Raw genomic sequence first — 13573 nt, forward strand, 5'->3', positions numbered from 1 at the left:
ACGGTGCTATCACCGAAAGTTTATCTAAAAGAAAGTTGAATCTGGGAGAACATAGAGGCTTTGTGAAGAAATCAGCCAACTGGAACTCGGAAGAGATATATGGAAGCTTGATAGTCTTCTTCAAAAATTCTTCACGAACATAGTGACAGTCCATTTCTATATGCTTTGTTCGTTCATGGAATGTTTGATTCTTGGCAATGTAGATAGAACTCTTGTTGTCGCAGCATAAATCAGTGGGCTCTTCTATCTTTGTTCCCATATCAAGGAGCATTTGGCAAAGCCAGACAAATTCCATAGTTGTACAAGCCATGGCTCGATATTCAGCTTCAGTAGAGGATAGTGAGACTTTCTGTTGCTTTTTGCATTTCCATGAGATGAGTGATTCCCCTAGAAAAACACAAAATCCAGTAGTTGAATGTCTATCATTAGGATTTCCTCCCTAATCAGCATCAGTATAAGCAATCAAGTTCAAGGAGGAAGAGGAAGACATAAATACTCCCTTGTTTATTGTTCCCTTAATATATCTGATGATACGAAGAACAGCTCCCATATGAACGGTTGATGGAGCATGTTGAAATTGACTCACAGTATGAACTGCATGAGCAATGTCATACCGAGTGATACTAAGGTACATCAAGGATCCCACAAGTTGTCGGTAAGGAGTGGGATTGGCAAGTGGAACTCCATCATCAATTTTCATCTTGCTTCCTACTGCTTCAGGAGTTTCTGTGACCTTATTATCTGTTATGCCTGATTTAGCAATGATCTCTGCAGCAAACTTAGTTTGTGACAAAAAATATCCTCTAGTAGAATATGCAACCTCAATACCCAAGAAGTACGTTAGAAAACCTAAATCTTTCATTTCAAAAGTTTCTTGTAGTAATTTCTTACATTCTCTAATACCTTCCTTATCACTACCTGTAATGATCATATCATCAACATACAGTAGAAGAATTATGATACCTGCAGTAGTATACTTAACAAACAAGGCAGTGTCAGTTAAAACAAGAATGAAACCCATAATCAGAAATAACAGAATTAAAACGGTCAAACCAAGCTTTAGGAGCTTGTTTGAGGCCATAAAGAGCCTTCTTAAGTCTAAGAACTTTCCTTTGAGGAACAGACAACCCTGGTGGTACTTCCATATAAACCTCTTCCATAAGATCTCCATTTAAAAAGGCATTTTTAACATCCATTTGATAGATATTTCAGTTTTTAATAGATGCTAAAGCAATAAGGGTCCTAACAGTAGTCATTCTATCTACAGGGGCAAAGGTTTCCTCATAGTCAATACCATATTCTTGAGTGTAACCTTTGGCAACAAGCCTTGCTTTATACCTTTCTAGGGATCCATCACTTTTAGTTTTCACCTTGTATACCCACTTGCATCCAATAGTCTTTTTCCTTATAGGTAAATTTTGTATTTGCCAAGTTTGGGCTTTTCTCAAGGCATCCAATTCTTCTAACATAGCATTCTTCCACTCAATATATTTGGATGCTTCATTAAAAGTAGAAGGTTCAAAGTGAGAGTGAATGACATTAATTCTAGCTCTATGAGATGGAGTAAAAGTTTCATAAGAAACAAATCTATTGGGTTGTCTTACATTTCTAGTGGATCTCCTAAGGTTTTCTCCACTTTGAGTTGGTTGGAGATCAATGGTCTCATGATGTTCTTCTTCACCAACTTCTTGTTGCCGGTTTCTTCTATGATAAGTGATTATATCCTTGGCCATTCTACTATCATTACCACCAGCGTTGCTATCATCACCATCATGCATTTCATCATCACATTGAGAAAGGAACTTAAATAAAAAGGAATAATCATTATTGTGTTGTGACTCCCCATAATTTTTAAAACCACTTTCATCTTCACAAAACCTTACATTCCTTGAGACAATGATCTTGTCTTTAATTGAGTCATAACATTTGTAGCCTTTTTGGGTTTCAGAATAACCAATAAAAGCACATTCAATAACTTTTGAACTTAGCTTATCAGCCTTGTCATTAAGAATAAAACATTTGCATCCAAAAATACAAAGTCTATTGAAATCGGGTTCATACTTGAATAATTTTTCAAACGGAGTGGTGTTATTTAAGACTTTTGAAGGCATTCTGTTTATAAGATAAACAGAGGCAAGGGCGGTTTCAGCCCAAAAGTTTTTAGGCACATTTTTGGAAATAAGAAGGGTTCTTGTTGTTTCAATTATGTGCCTATGTTTTCTTTCTGAAAGTCCATTTTGTTGAGGTGTTCTTGGACAAGATTTTTGGTGGATTATCCCATAGTTTTTCAAATATCTTTCGAACTCATTTGAAATGTATTCACCTCCGGAATCAGTCCTTAAAATTTTTAATTTAGCATTGAATTGTGTTTGTACTAACATGTGAAAATTTTTGAATATCTCAAAAACTTCGGATTTATATTTTAGGAAATATATCCAACAATACCTAGTGAAGTCATCAACAAAGATCACATAATATGATAGCCTTCCTTTTGACATGATAGGAGAGGGTCCCCATACATCAGAATGAACAAGCTCAAAAGGCAAAGAAGAGAAGAAGTTCCTTTCTCCAAAAGATAAAGATTTCATTTTTCCATGTATACAATCATTACATTTAAAATTTTCAATACAAATATTCTTGGTAGGGTTCATCATAGACAATTTTCTAACATTTGGATGACGTAATCTTTGGTGCCAAACATTGATGTCCACATTTTCAACATAGTGACAAAACTTTTCTTTGGGGATGCATAAATTGTCCATGTAGTAAAGGTCTCCTTTTCTAAAACCTTCCCCAATCAATCTCCCTGTTTGGTGATCCTGCACCAAACATTTATTTGATGAGAAAACAACATCAAATCAAAGATCTGAGATTTGTGACACAGAAAGTAAGTTAAGATTAAGTTTAGGAACATAACTAACTTTTGGAACAAAAAATTTTTGTTTTCCAAATTCTTTTTCAAAATTCCCAATCCCTTTAACACTCAAAGAAGTTCCATCGGCGGTAACAACATTTGATTCTTTTCTTGTTCTTTCAAAATTGGTCAAAGATGATATATTTGGTGTCATATGAAAAGATGCATCGGAATCTAAAAGCCAAGAAAACATAGTAGGAGTGTTGGAGATGGATGCCGTTGTTGCTAGTACTCCGGAATTTGACTCCTTGATCATGGGTTGAAGGGCCGTCATGATTTGATTCAACGTTGTAGATATAGATGAGAGATCACATCCTTCATTTGCGACATTTGCGGCCTTTCTTTGATCAAATTGTCTAATGTTGTAATGTCCACCTTGAGGATATGAAATTCCTCGGATGTGTTGCCCTCCTTGAGGATATGAAGTTTCTCCTTTGAGAAAATTTCCTCCAAGATTCCGCGATTGTCCCTCATTGTTGTTCAACTTTGGGCAACTAGGTCTTATGTGACCCGGTTCATGACAAAAGTGGCAAATAACTTTATATTCTCCTCTAATTTGATTCTTAAAGTGAGGAGGTCTAAAGGACTTGATGTTGTTTCCAGGTCTAGAGGCGGCTAAGGCTCTTTCTTCTTCTTGTTTTGAGACAAGAACACTATCTTTATCCATTTCTTTGGATAGTTTCATTCTAGTTTCCTCTCCACTTAGCTTTGTAAGAAGTTCATGAATGAGTGGAGGAGAGGATGAACAAAGAAGGGCTGACCTTATTTGTTCAAATTCGGGCCGTAGCCCTTGAAGGAATTGAAAAAACCGAAATTCATCTATTTCATTTCTTCTAATCTCATGGCATTTGCAGTCCAACCCTAGTTTGGGACTTAGTTGATCTAACTCATTCCATACACTAGAGATTTCCATGAAAAATTCTCTAACATTTTTCTCTCCTTGCTTGATACTTTGGGCCTTTTGAATCAAAAGATACTTTCGGGCCATATCTTTTTGGGTGAACATTCCCTTAAGATATTCCCAAACTTCACTAGCCTTTTCATAATACATAAGATTTTGGGCAATTCTAGGTTCAATACTTCCATAAATCCATTCTTTAATCCTAGAATTTTTAGCTTCCCAATCGTCTAATTTTTTGTAATATTCATTCATAGCATTTTGTCTTTCCACTCCATCTAGTTGTTTTTCAATCCCATTTTCTATTTTGGTCAACTTGAGAGTGGGAGGGATAGACGTACCTCTTATGAAGCCCCATAAATATTTTCCTTTGATATGCATTTCCAAACATTTTGCCCATAGTGTATAATTGGTTCCGTCAAGCTTGTATGGAGCATAATAGCTTCCTCCTTCGATTGAAACTTTGGAGTCTTCCATGAGAGCAATACTTGAAAGTTGAAACAATAATCCCCAAGGAAGTCAAGAAAAAACTCTTCTAGGAATTTCACCAAACAGTTGGTGAGCAGCCGCAGCAAAAGGCCTTCAAGAAATTATATCCTCCAGCAAAAAATCTCTTCAATCAAACCAGCAACATAAAATCTTAGCAGCAGCCTTTAACAAGCTTTGAGAATCAGCCCAATGGCTCTGATACCATGTGAAAAGTGACTATATCAGTCACAAAGAATACATATAATACCAAAAAGGCACTAAGGCCAAGTGAAGAAGAGGAATACTCATTCAATAAACAATGTGAAGGCTGTAAAACACAGCTCATTATTTACAAAGACTGTTACAAGGATATTTATAAGAGAGAATAAGAAGAGATGAGCTGAACTAGCCGTTGGGCTAGTTCCAACAGCTCTTAATAGAGCTGTTGGAACTGCCAACGGCTAGTTTGGCAGAAATAATAAAAAATAAAGAGAAAAGAAAGAAATAAACTAAATCCTAAACTAATTCCTAACTAATCCTAAACTAACTCTTAACTAAGATAATACCTAATTAAGAGATAACAACAATAAGAAATCATATTTCTTAACAGTTTTGACCAAAGTTGTTGATGGAAGAGCTGTGGAATTAGATGGAACGGAAAAAAAAAAAGTTATGGCTGAGTACAATAAGAAGTGAGAAGAATGAAATGTAGGTCATCACAAGATTATTACATAGATATTAACTTGTGTTGACAATGCTACTAGTGAGCAGATTCCAAAATTAAATTTGGCCCAACAGAGATGGGGATTCCTAAAGAAAACTCATACAATGAGAGATGTTGCTTATATGCATAATATTCAAATCAAGATTCACAACCTCCAACAAGAGATAGATCCATTAAAGACTATGTGGCTGAAATGGATCAATTGTATGATCAGTTGAACATTTTTGAATCACATTGGGTTGATGCACCAAGATCTTATTCTTCGGGAGAAGCAAATCCAACATGATAAATTTTCTAAGTTTGTCATTGGTTTAAGACCCGAATTTAATGGTGTTAAGACTTTCTAGCTCCACCATTCTAAAACACTATCTATGAATGATGCTATTGTTGAACTTCAAATGGAAGAGAATTGACTTCGTCTTGATAGAGAAAGAGCAAACAATATTCTTGCTACATCTAGGCCGGGAGCCTACTTAAGGCCTTATTGACCTTCCCATTTCCACCGAACAAATGAAAGAAGAAAAAGAAGAATTATTTGTTACCTTTGTCAAGAAGAAGGACATATGAAACCCAAATGTCCAAAGCTAAGAAGTTTTGACAAGAGAAGTGATGTGGCGGCTCCCATCCAGGAAGAAAAGAAAGAGTCAAGTTCCTTTCAACTTGATCAACTTATAAACGCTCTCCAACCAAAACTCATTGAAACCATTCAACCTTTGCTTAAGGGAGGAGGCACACTTTCAACATTGGGAGCTATTGTTGCGTCTACTTCTTCAAGTAAGTATTCTTGGATTATTGATTCCGGTGCATGTTTTCATATAACTTATTGTGGATCCCTTCTCACTGAATGCACTAAAATTGATTCATATTCCTTTGTGAAAACAGCTGATGGAACTCCAATAGAAATTGACTTTATTGGAAATCTTGATCAACATTTGAATCCAAAATTTTAAAAGTACTCCAAGTAAGATGTATTCCTAAATTGAACTTGAATTTGTTGTCTATTTCGCAAATAGCTGACCTTCGTTTTGATATAGTTTTCTCACAACATAAATGCTTGATATAAGACCGTTATCCAAGAAGACGATTGGGAAATGTTTTAGAACAAATGATCTCTACTCCATTGAATTTTTGGACCTTTCAAGACCCTCGTGCCAACAAAAAACTTGGACATTCAAATTTAGAGAAAATGTCTCATCTTCCCTTCCTGGAAAAACATTGTCAAAAGAATTTTTGTTGTAATGATTGTATCAAGACAAAAATGAAGGCCTTACCATTTGATAATAGAAATTTAGCTGCCCAAATGCCTTTTGAATTGGTGCATTCGGATGTGTGGGGACCCGCTCCTATTATGTCTAAAGGAGGATTATTATATTATGTGATCTTCATTGATGATTTCTCTAGACATACTTGGGCTTACCTTCTCAAACACAAATCAGAGGTATTTGCAAACTTCAATAATTTCTATAACATGATTAAAACCCAATTCAACATCAACATTAAAATTTTTAGAAGTGATTCGGGAGGAGAATTTATTTCAAATGAATTTGAACAATTTCTAAAAGATAAAGATATTGTACATAAAAAATGTTGCCCAAATACTCCTCAACAAAATGAAGTGATTGAACGAAAACATAGGCACATTATTGAAACACAAGAGCACTTCTTTTATCCAAAAAATGTTCCTAAAAACTCTTGGGCTAAAGTTGTTTTGACATCAAGCTACTTGATTAATAGAATGTCTACCAAAATTTTGAAACATATTTCTCCATTTGAAAAAGTATACAATACTAAAGCCAAATTACAATAAACTTAAAGTTTTGGGCCATAAATGTTTTGTTTTAAGTAACAAAGATGATAAACTTTCCTCCAAAGCAATTAATTGTGTGTTCATTGGATACTAGTAAACACCAAAAAGTTATAGATGTTATGATATTGAAAGAGATAAAGTCTATGTTAATTTCTATGGACTAATTTCAACGATGATGATGATTCCAATGATGAGGAACAAGCTAAAGAAATTGAATAAGATAGTTCTACGAATATCAATTCTCCAAGAGATATTATTGTTTATAGGAGAAGTCATGCAACTCAAGAAACTAATCAATCCAATCCTAGAAGGTTCCAAAGGAATATTAGGCCTCTCCAAAAATTTATTTCATATGAGTCTTTTTCTCATAAATATTGAGCTTGCCTTATGGCACATCATTCTTTTATGAGCCTTCATCTTACTTTGAGACTAAAGAAGATCCAAATTGGATTGAAGCTATGAATCATGAGCTTAAAGCATTCAAAAGTAATGAGACTTGAAAAATTGTTTCTCTACCTGTAGGGAAAAAGACCATAGGATGTAGATGGATTTATAAAGTCAAAACTAGGAGTGATGGGACATTAGAAAGGTATAAGGCTAGACTTATCGCTAAAGGTTATGCCCAAAAATATGGAATTGATTATGAAGAAACTTTTGCTCCAGTTGCTCGTATGACCTATGTTAGAACTCTTATTGTCTTTGTTTCAACTAAACAATGGCCTATTTTTCAAATGGATGTTAAAAATGTTTTTTTAAATGGCAAGTTAAATGAAGAAGTTTTCATGAGCGCCCCAACTGGACTTGAACTACCTCAAGACAAAGTGTTACGACTTAAGAAAACTCTTTATGGTTCAAAACAAGCTCCTAAAGCTTGGTTTGACAAATTTAGTAGTATTATGTTTGATCAAGGTTTTCAATCTTGCTATTCAGATACTGCCATGTTTGTGAAAACCACTTTTGTAGGTATAATCGTCTTGTTGTTGTATGTTGATGATATAGTAATTATTGTAAGTGATGATAAAGGAATCACAAAGATAAAACAATTTCTTAAGAATTGCTTTCAAATGGCTAATTTGGAAAGATTAACATATTTCCTTGGAATTGATGTTGCTTATAGCAAAAGAAGCAATTTGCTTTTGTAAATGAAGTTTGCTAGTGAATTAATTGATAGAGCAGATATTTCAGACAAAAAAATTGTAGACACTCCAAAAGCTTTAGGAGTAAAAATGAAGATTGATGATGGAGAGATATTAGAGAACCCTACTCCTTTTCGACAAATTGTTGGTGCTCTTTCGTATCTCTTTATCACCAGACCAGATATTGCTCATGCGGTTCATGTTATAAGTCAATTTCAACAAAGACCCACTTCAACATACATGGGAGCGACAATGCGAATTATGCGTTATGTAAAGAACACAATTAACAAATGACTTTTCTTATCTTCCTCTTCTACATTAGAATTAGTTGCTTATACAGATGCTGATTGGGGTGGAGATCCCAATAATAGGCACTCCACCACTAGTTTTTGTGTGTTTTTAGGTAATTCGTTAATTTCCTGGCGATGCAAAAAAACAAAACAAAGTGTCTCTATCATCAACTGAAGCTGAATATCGAGCCATGACATCTACAACAATGGAAATTGTGTGGGTCAAAAACTCATTAAAAGATATTGGAATTCATCTCGTGAATCCTGTCAAGCTTTGTTGTGACAACAAGAGTGCAATCTATATTGCTAGCGATCACACAAGAAAGCATATAGAGATGGACTGTCATTATGTTCATGAAGAGTTTCTTCAGAAAAACATTGATCTTTCCTATGTTCAATCTGAATATCAACTAGGAGATTTCTTTACCAAGGCTCTTGCGGCTACCAGGTTTCAATTTCTTATTGGCAAACTTTCGGTCATCATACCATAAGTTTGAGAGGGGGTGTTAGAATGTATGTATCCCGATCTATATATATCTATATGTATGTATATTACATATATTAGTCAACTAATATATGTCTTATATATATATATATATATATATATATATATATTAGGGTACTTAGGTTGTTTATCTAATTTTTCCTTTCTTTATGTATTTTTCTATTTCTGTATTTTCTGATTTTCGCTTTTACCCTCTTAGTTTTATCTTATTGTCTAGAGGAGGACTAGCCCCAACGGCTAGATTTCTAGCCGTTGGAACTAGTCCAACGACTAGAACTTTCTCCTCCTTGTGTATTCTCCTCTATAAATAGGGTAGCTCTCTTATGAAGTAAGGCTTTTTGGCCTGCCTTTGTGTATCCATTTGAGATCAATATATGTTTATTTCTCTTCTAGTTTGAGGTTCAGTTTGTGTGATTTATTGAAGCAGCTGGAATCTTCAAGAGTGTATCTCTCGAAGTAATTTTATCTCCAAGTTTGGTGCCTGGTTTTCAGGGAGCACATTAAACGACCGAGCTCCACACATAAGACACAAAGCAATGCGTACTTGATTACTGAATGAAACACATAAGACATTAAGAGTAAAAGGGCATGTAGATAACCTGAACATAGAATAGTAGTGCAGAATTCTCATTATCTTGGTTAAGGCATTGAACAGGGTAGAAATGGCTTCTTGCAGTCTGAAGCTTGACAATTCTATTTGTCAAGAACTGTGAAGAGAACAAAGGTTTGCACATATGTTTTGGACTATGAAACAATATCTTTTCAATATCAATAACCAAGGTCTCTGCTTCACTAGGTCCGATGTTACCTGGAAAACAGCAATAAGAAAAGGCAAAACAGCAAAATGAATTGCAAGCATCATAACGAACTCATAACATATGATAATATGGAAACCATTTGACCTGCAGCATAACACTCAAAAAATGTCCTGGAGAGCAAGAGATGAGAAAATTTTGAGAGGTCTTCAGCTTCAAGATGAACAAGAGCCTCAAGTTTCTCATTCCAAGGCCATGAATTGTCCTCTAATATTAGAGCCGAATAGTACATTGCCTGCTGATATGGCTGTCTAAACTTGAAGTTCTCATACTCCTTTACCATGCTTTCCTGAACTCAAGAATAGTCAATAGAATTTAGAACTAGAAATTAAATTGTGCAACTTCATATGATATATTAGCAAAAAAATAGCCAAGAGAAAATGTAAAGTTGTGAATTAAGGTTTCCAGATGAAATACATGTTATTGCATGAGTAGACAAATTTAAACTCAGATGGCCAAAGGACAAACCATGTCCAAAGCTTCATAGATGATGTTAGATCATATGAATGAATGAACATTGTCAATTTGCAGTTGATTATATCTGATTAAAAAATGACTTTAGAGGTCATAAGACACGAAAGTTGTCTATGTCACAGGCACACCTAGGTTTGTGCCTAGGCCCCAAAGCTTGGTGGGCTGCCTAGGCCTGCCTAGGCAGTGTTTCCTTACATGACCTGAATGCCTAGGTCATTGACTAGGATATTGTTGTTAGATTTGAATAAAAAGACATGGTGGGCCCACAAGCCACAGGTTCCAAGATCGAAAGCCTGACTTTGATACCATGTTAGATCTGAATATCAAAAATTGCTACATGCAACGAAGACGGAAAACAGGAGAAAAGGGATTTCTCTTGGCATGTTCTAATCTCATTAAAAGAATACAGGAGCAACTTACAGAATAACAAATATACCCCTTGTCCATGACAATCAGTATTAGCTCAGACCTAAACTAATTCCACAGCAGTCAAGTTTCAAGCATCCAACACCTCAGGCAACTGACTGAACTCAATCACATGATGAAAGGACAAATATGTTCTGGAAAAAAACTCCATGACAACAGAAAAATATCAGATCTGAAATGAAGTAAGCTAAAAAAACCTTATATATATACATACATATATATATATATTCTTTTGGTCCCAATCTGATTAGTCTATGACCAGATTCATGGTTGATGGTCTTCAGCTACCTACACGCCCAATACAACTGCTGATCAACATTCTTCTATGCAACAACCATAAGAAACCCTAGTTCAAGATGGGCGATCATGAGAAGAGGGCTCTACTGCACTCTTTTTTTTTTTTTTGCAGCAGAGTCCAAATCTCATATCTCTGAGTTTTCAGACAGCACCAGCTCCAAGAAGTTTTTGCTGCGATAAGGTAAGATAGGGTGCGTTCTGATTGGAGTGAAAAGCATTCCAGGTGTCCTTGGTTCGAACATGCTCTGATACACTTTGGAGAATGATGGGAGGAAAAACTGAAAATCTATTTCTCATAAACCCTAATCTCTGTTTAATTAGAGATTAGTAAAAAATAATAGTAAATTAAGGTCCTTCTTGTTACAACTTATTACATAAATAATAAAAAGATCTTAATAAATTGCAACTAACTACCCCAAACTAATAAATATTTCTCTCAACATAAACAATTTAAGAGGGGCAAAAGGAACTACTTCTGTTCAATGGGGAGCAAAAAAAATACAAGTGTGACAAATTTATGGACCCTGCAAGGGGGTGTTACTGGCTACATATAGTTTTGGACCATTATTGAGAGGCAGCAGTGCATAGGTCACAGGTAAATAAGAATCAGGCATTGGCCAGATCAATCACCTAAATGCACCGAGCACTGGCCCAAGTGGCCGACTACTCATGCTAGTTTCACTGACGCTCCTATAATTAACTGCATCATCCCCTTTTCATGTCTTTCTGCAACCACGTCTCCTACTACAGCATCAAGTGATTGGGAGGGCTCCTAGCTGTCACATTGGTATGGGTACGAGTGTGTGAAAAGGGTACAGCAGTGCGGGTGCAGGCATGCCGCTTTTGACATTTGCGTACAGGGGAATGGCAGGGTATGCATATATATACATAATATATAATAATCCATAAAAGAAACAATATGAAAGCAAAAAATGGAGGAAAATACAAAAGCTAATGGAAGGGACATAAAATAGAAGGGAAAAACCAAAACTAAAGAAAAAAAAGTTTAAAAACATAAAACTTAAGTTCTAAAATATAGCCATATCGAGCTGTACCATGTACTCATGTCAGTGTACCCATGTGCTGACAGAGGTACTTGAGCCTTCTTTCACACATACCTGTGTGACATAGGCTCTCCGCTGGTGCTATGTTGACAATCCTTAGCTTCCATGTGGACCTTTTCTCCATGTTGGGACCTTCCTATGGAACCTTGGCCAAACATATTCGAAGGTCTGCTGCTCCATATGACTTCCTGAGGTGAACATGGCCTATTGGGTCTCCAATGGGGCTTTTGCTTCACCACCAAGAATATATGTATGCCATAACTAGTTTATACCATTGTATTTGAAATTTATGAAGTTTCTGAATAATTTTCCAAAAATCTAATCCATATGCATGTCCTCTACGTTCTTCACAGAATTTTCCAAGACTACACCCATGAAGCATGTTTTCTTGATGAAAAAATATGATGTTTTGCTTTACCTAGAATATACAAAGATCCTAGCTATATCAGTCTTGATATTCACCGCAGTTCAGTCTTGCAGAAAATAAGGAAGAAAAAGACAAGAGAGAAGGGAGATGACTGCGATAACAGCACGCAGTCTCCACCATAAAATTTTATTATCTCACGTTAGATACAAGGCCAGAATAATAAACCAAAAGGGTACAACAAATTACTTTATATGCCATTAATGAAACATAAAGGCACGTGAAAACAGAAATGAAACAACACCTATTCTTGATGGGTTTGGGTCTGGACCAAGATCCAAGCCATTGTCACAGAAAACACGTATTAATCGAAAAACACATATAATACGTGAAAAATAAGTCAGCCGTATAAAACGGCAATTAGACGCGTCTTTTTTAACATGAACAACAGCATCAGGTGAGGGATTATGAGATGGAAAGGAAAATGTGAGGCTGCACAATCCTTTCACCTAGGCAGGTCATTCATAGCACTACTCTAGGAGACAAAATGAAGTAAATGGGCACGTAACATCAACTCACATTTTATATGGATAAGCACTCTGACACTCTCTAAGACTCTTGACATGATAGAACACCCACTAGATTTGGAAGCTACGAAAGACATGTGTGCAACAAAACATGCAGTAATAGCCAATGAACAACCCGGATCAAGTTTAAAACAGCAAGGATAAAAAATGCTTTTGACAAGATCTGCAGTCCAATCACCATGAAGATCAGTTATGAAACTTAATAGCTTTAACAAGTCATACATTTTTAAGACCTTAACATGAATGTGAAGTCAAAATGAGGATTCCATTGGTGAACCCCCATATGTACCACCATTCAAGTGGTAGCCTGAACTTCTTTTCCTTAATGAACATCAGTGCACTATTCCTTAATGAACATCAGTGCACTACCATCCATACCTTGATTACAGAAAACCTTTCCAGTTTTACTTCAAATTGAGCAACTTTTTCAATTATGGCATCCAGCAATAGCTTCATTTTGTGGTTGTATCCAAACACAGTCAACTGTGGAAGATCAAGGAATCAGTCAGACCAAGTTAGACTTAAAAATTTTCCTGAACAAGGAAATAGGATTTGTCATGGAAACCTAATCACGGTATTAGTTTCAAAATGAAATACAAAAAGTTAACTAATTTTAACCCTATGAAAGCTTAAAATCTAATAAATCTACAGCAGGTAAACTTGTGCACAGAAAAAGAAAACTAATGAAAGCAAACCTGTTCAGACTTGAAAGATGCTATGGATGTAAGAAAAAGGAAAACATGTAAATGAAATGCACATCACTGGCCATGCTTATGACTCACATATGAGGGTTAAAACAGTAAA

At 35.6% G+C, this 13573-nt stretch overlaps 1 protein-coding gene across 3 annotated transcripts in view; it reads right to left on the bottom strand.

Annotated features, from left to right (window-relative positions):
- The window catches only part of LOC116256933 (insulin-degrading enzyme-like 1, peroxisomal), a 78258-nt gene that overhangs the window by 20998 nt on the left and 43687 nt on the right, over nucleotides 1–13573 (bottom strand). For 2 of the 3 annotated variants that reach the window (XM_031633512.2, XM_031633513.2), the window contains exons 19-21: nucleotides 13148–13252; nucleotides 9645–9846; nucleotides 9342–9550 (exon numbers count right to left, since the gene is read on the bottom strand). In XM_031633512.2, coding sequence (XP_031489372.1) covers nucleotides 9342–9550; nucleotides 9645–9846; nucleotides 13148–13252 — 516 coding nt within the window. Of the gene's footprint in view, nucleotides 1–3675; nucleotides 4497–9341; nucleotides 9551–9644; nucleotides 9847–13147; nucleotides 13253–13573 lie in introns of those variants that run through there. The other variant, XM_031633514.2, reaches the window with a different exon arrangement.

The sequence above is a fragment of the Nymphaea colorata genome, chromosome 6 (assembly GCF_008831285.2).
Source record: "Nymphaea colorata isolate Beijing-Zhang1983 chromosome 6, ASM883128v2, whole genome shotgun sequence".
Classification (NCBI taxonomy): domain Eukaryota; kingdom Viridiplantae; phylum Streptophyta; class Magnoliopsida; order Nymphaeales; family Nymphaeaceae; genus Nymphaea; species Nymphaea colorata.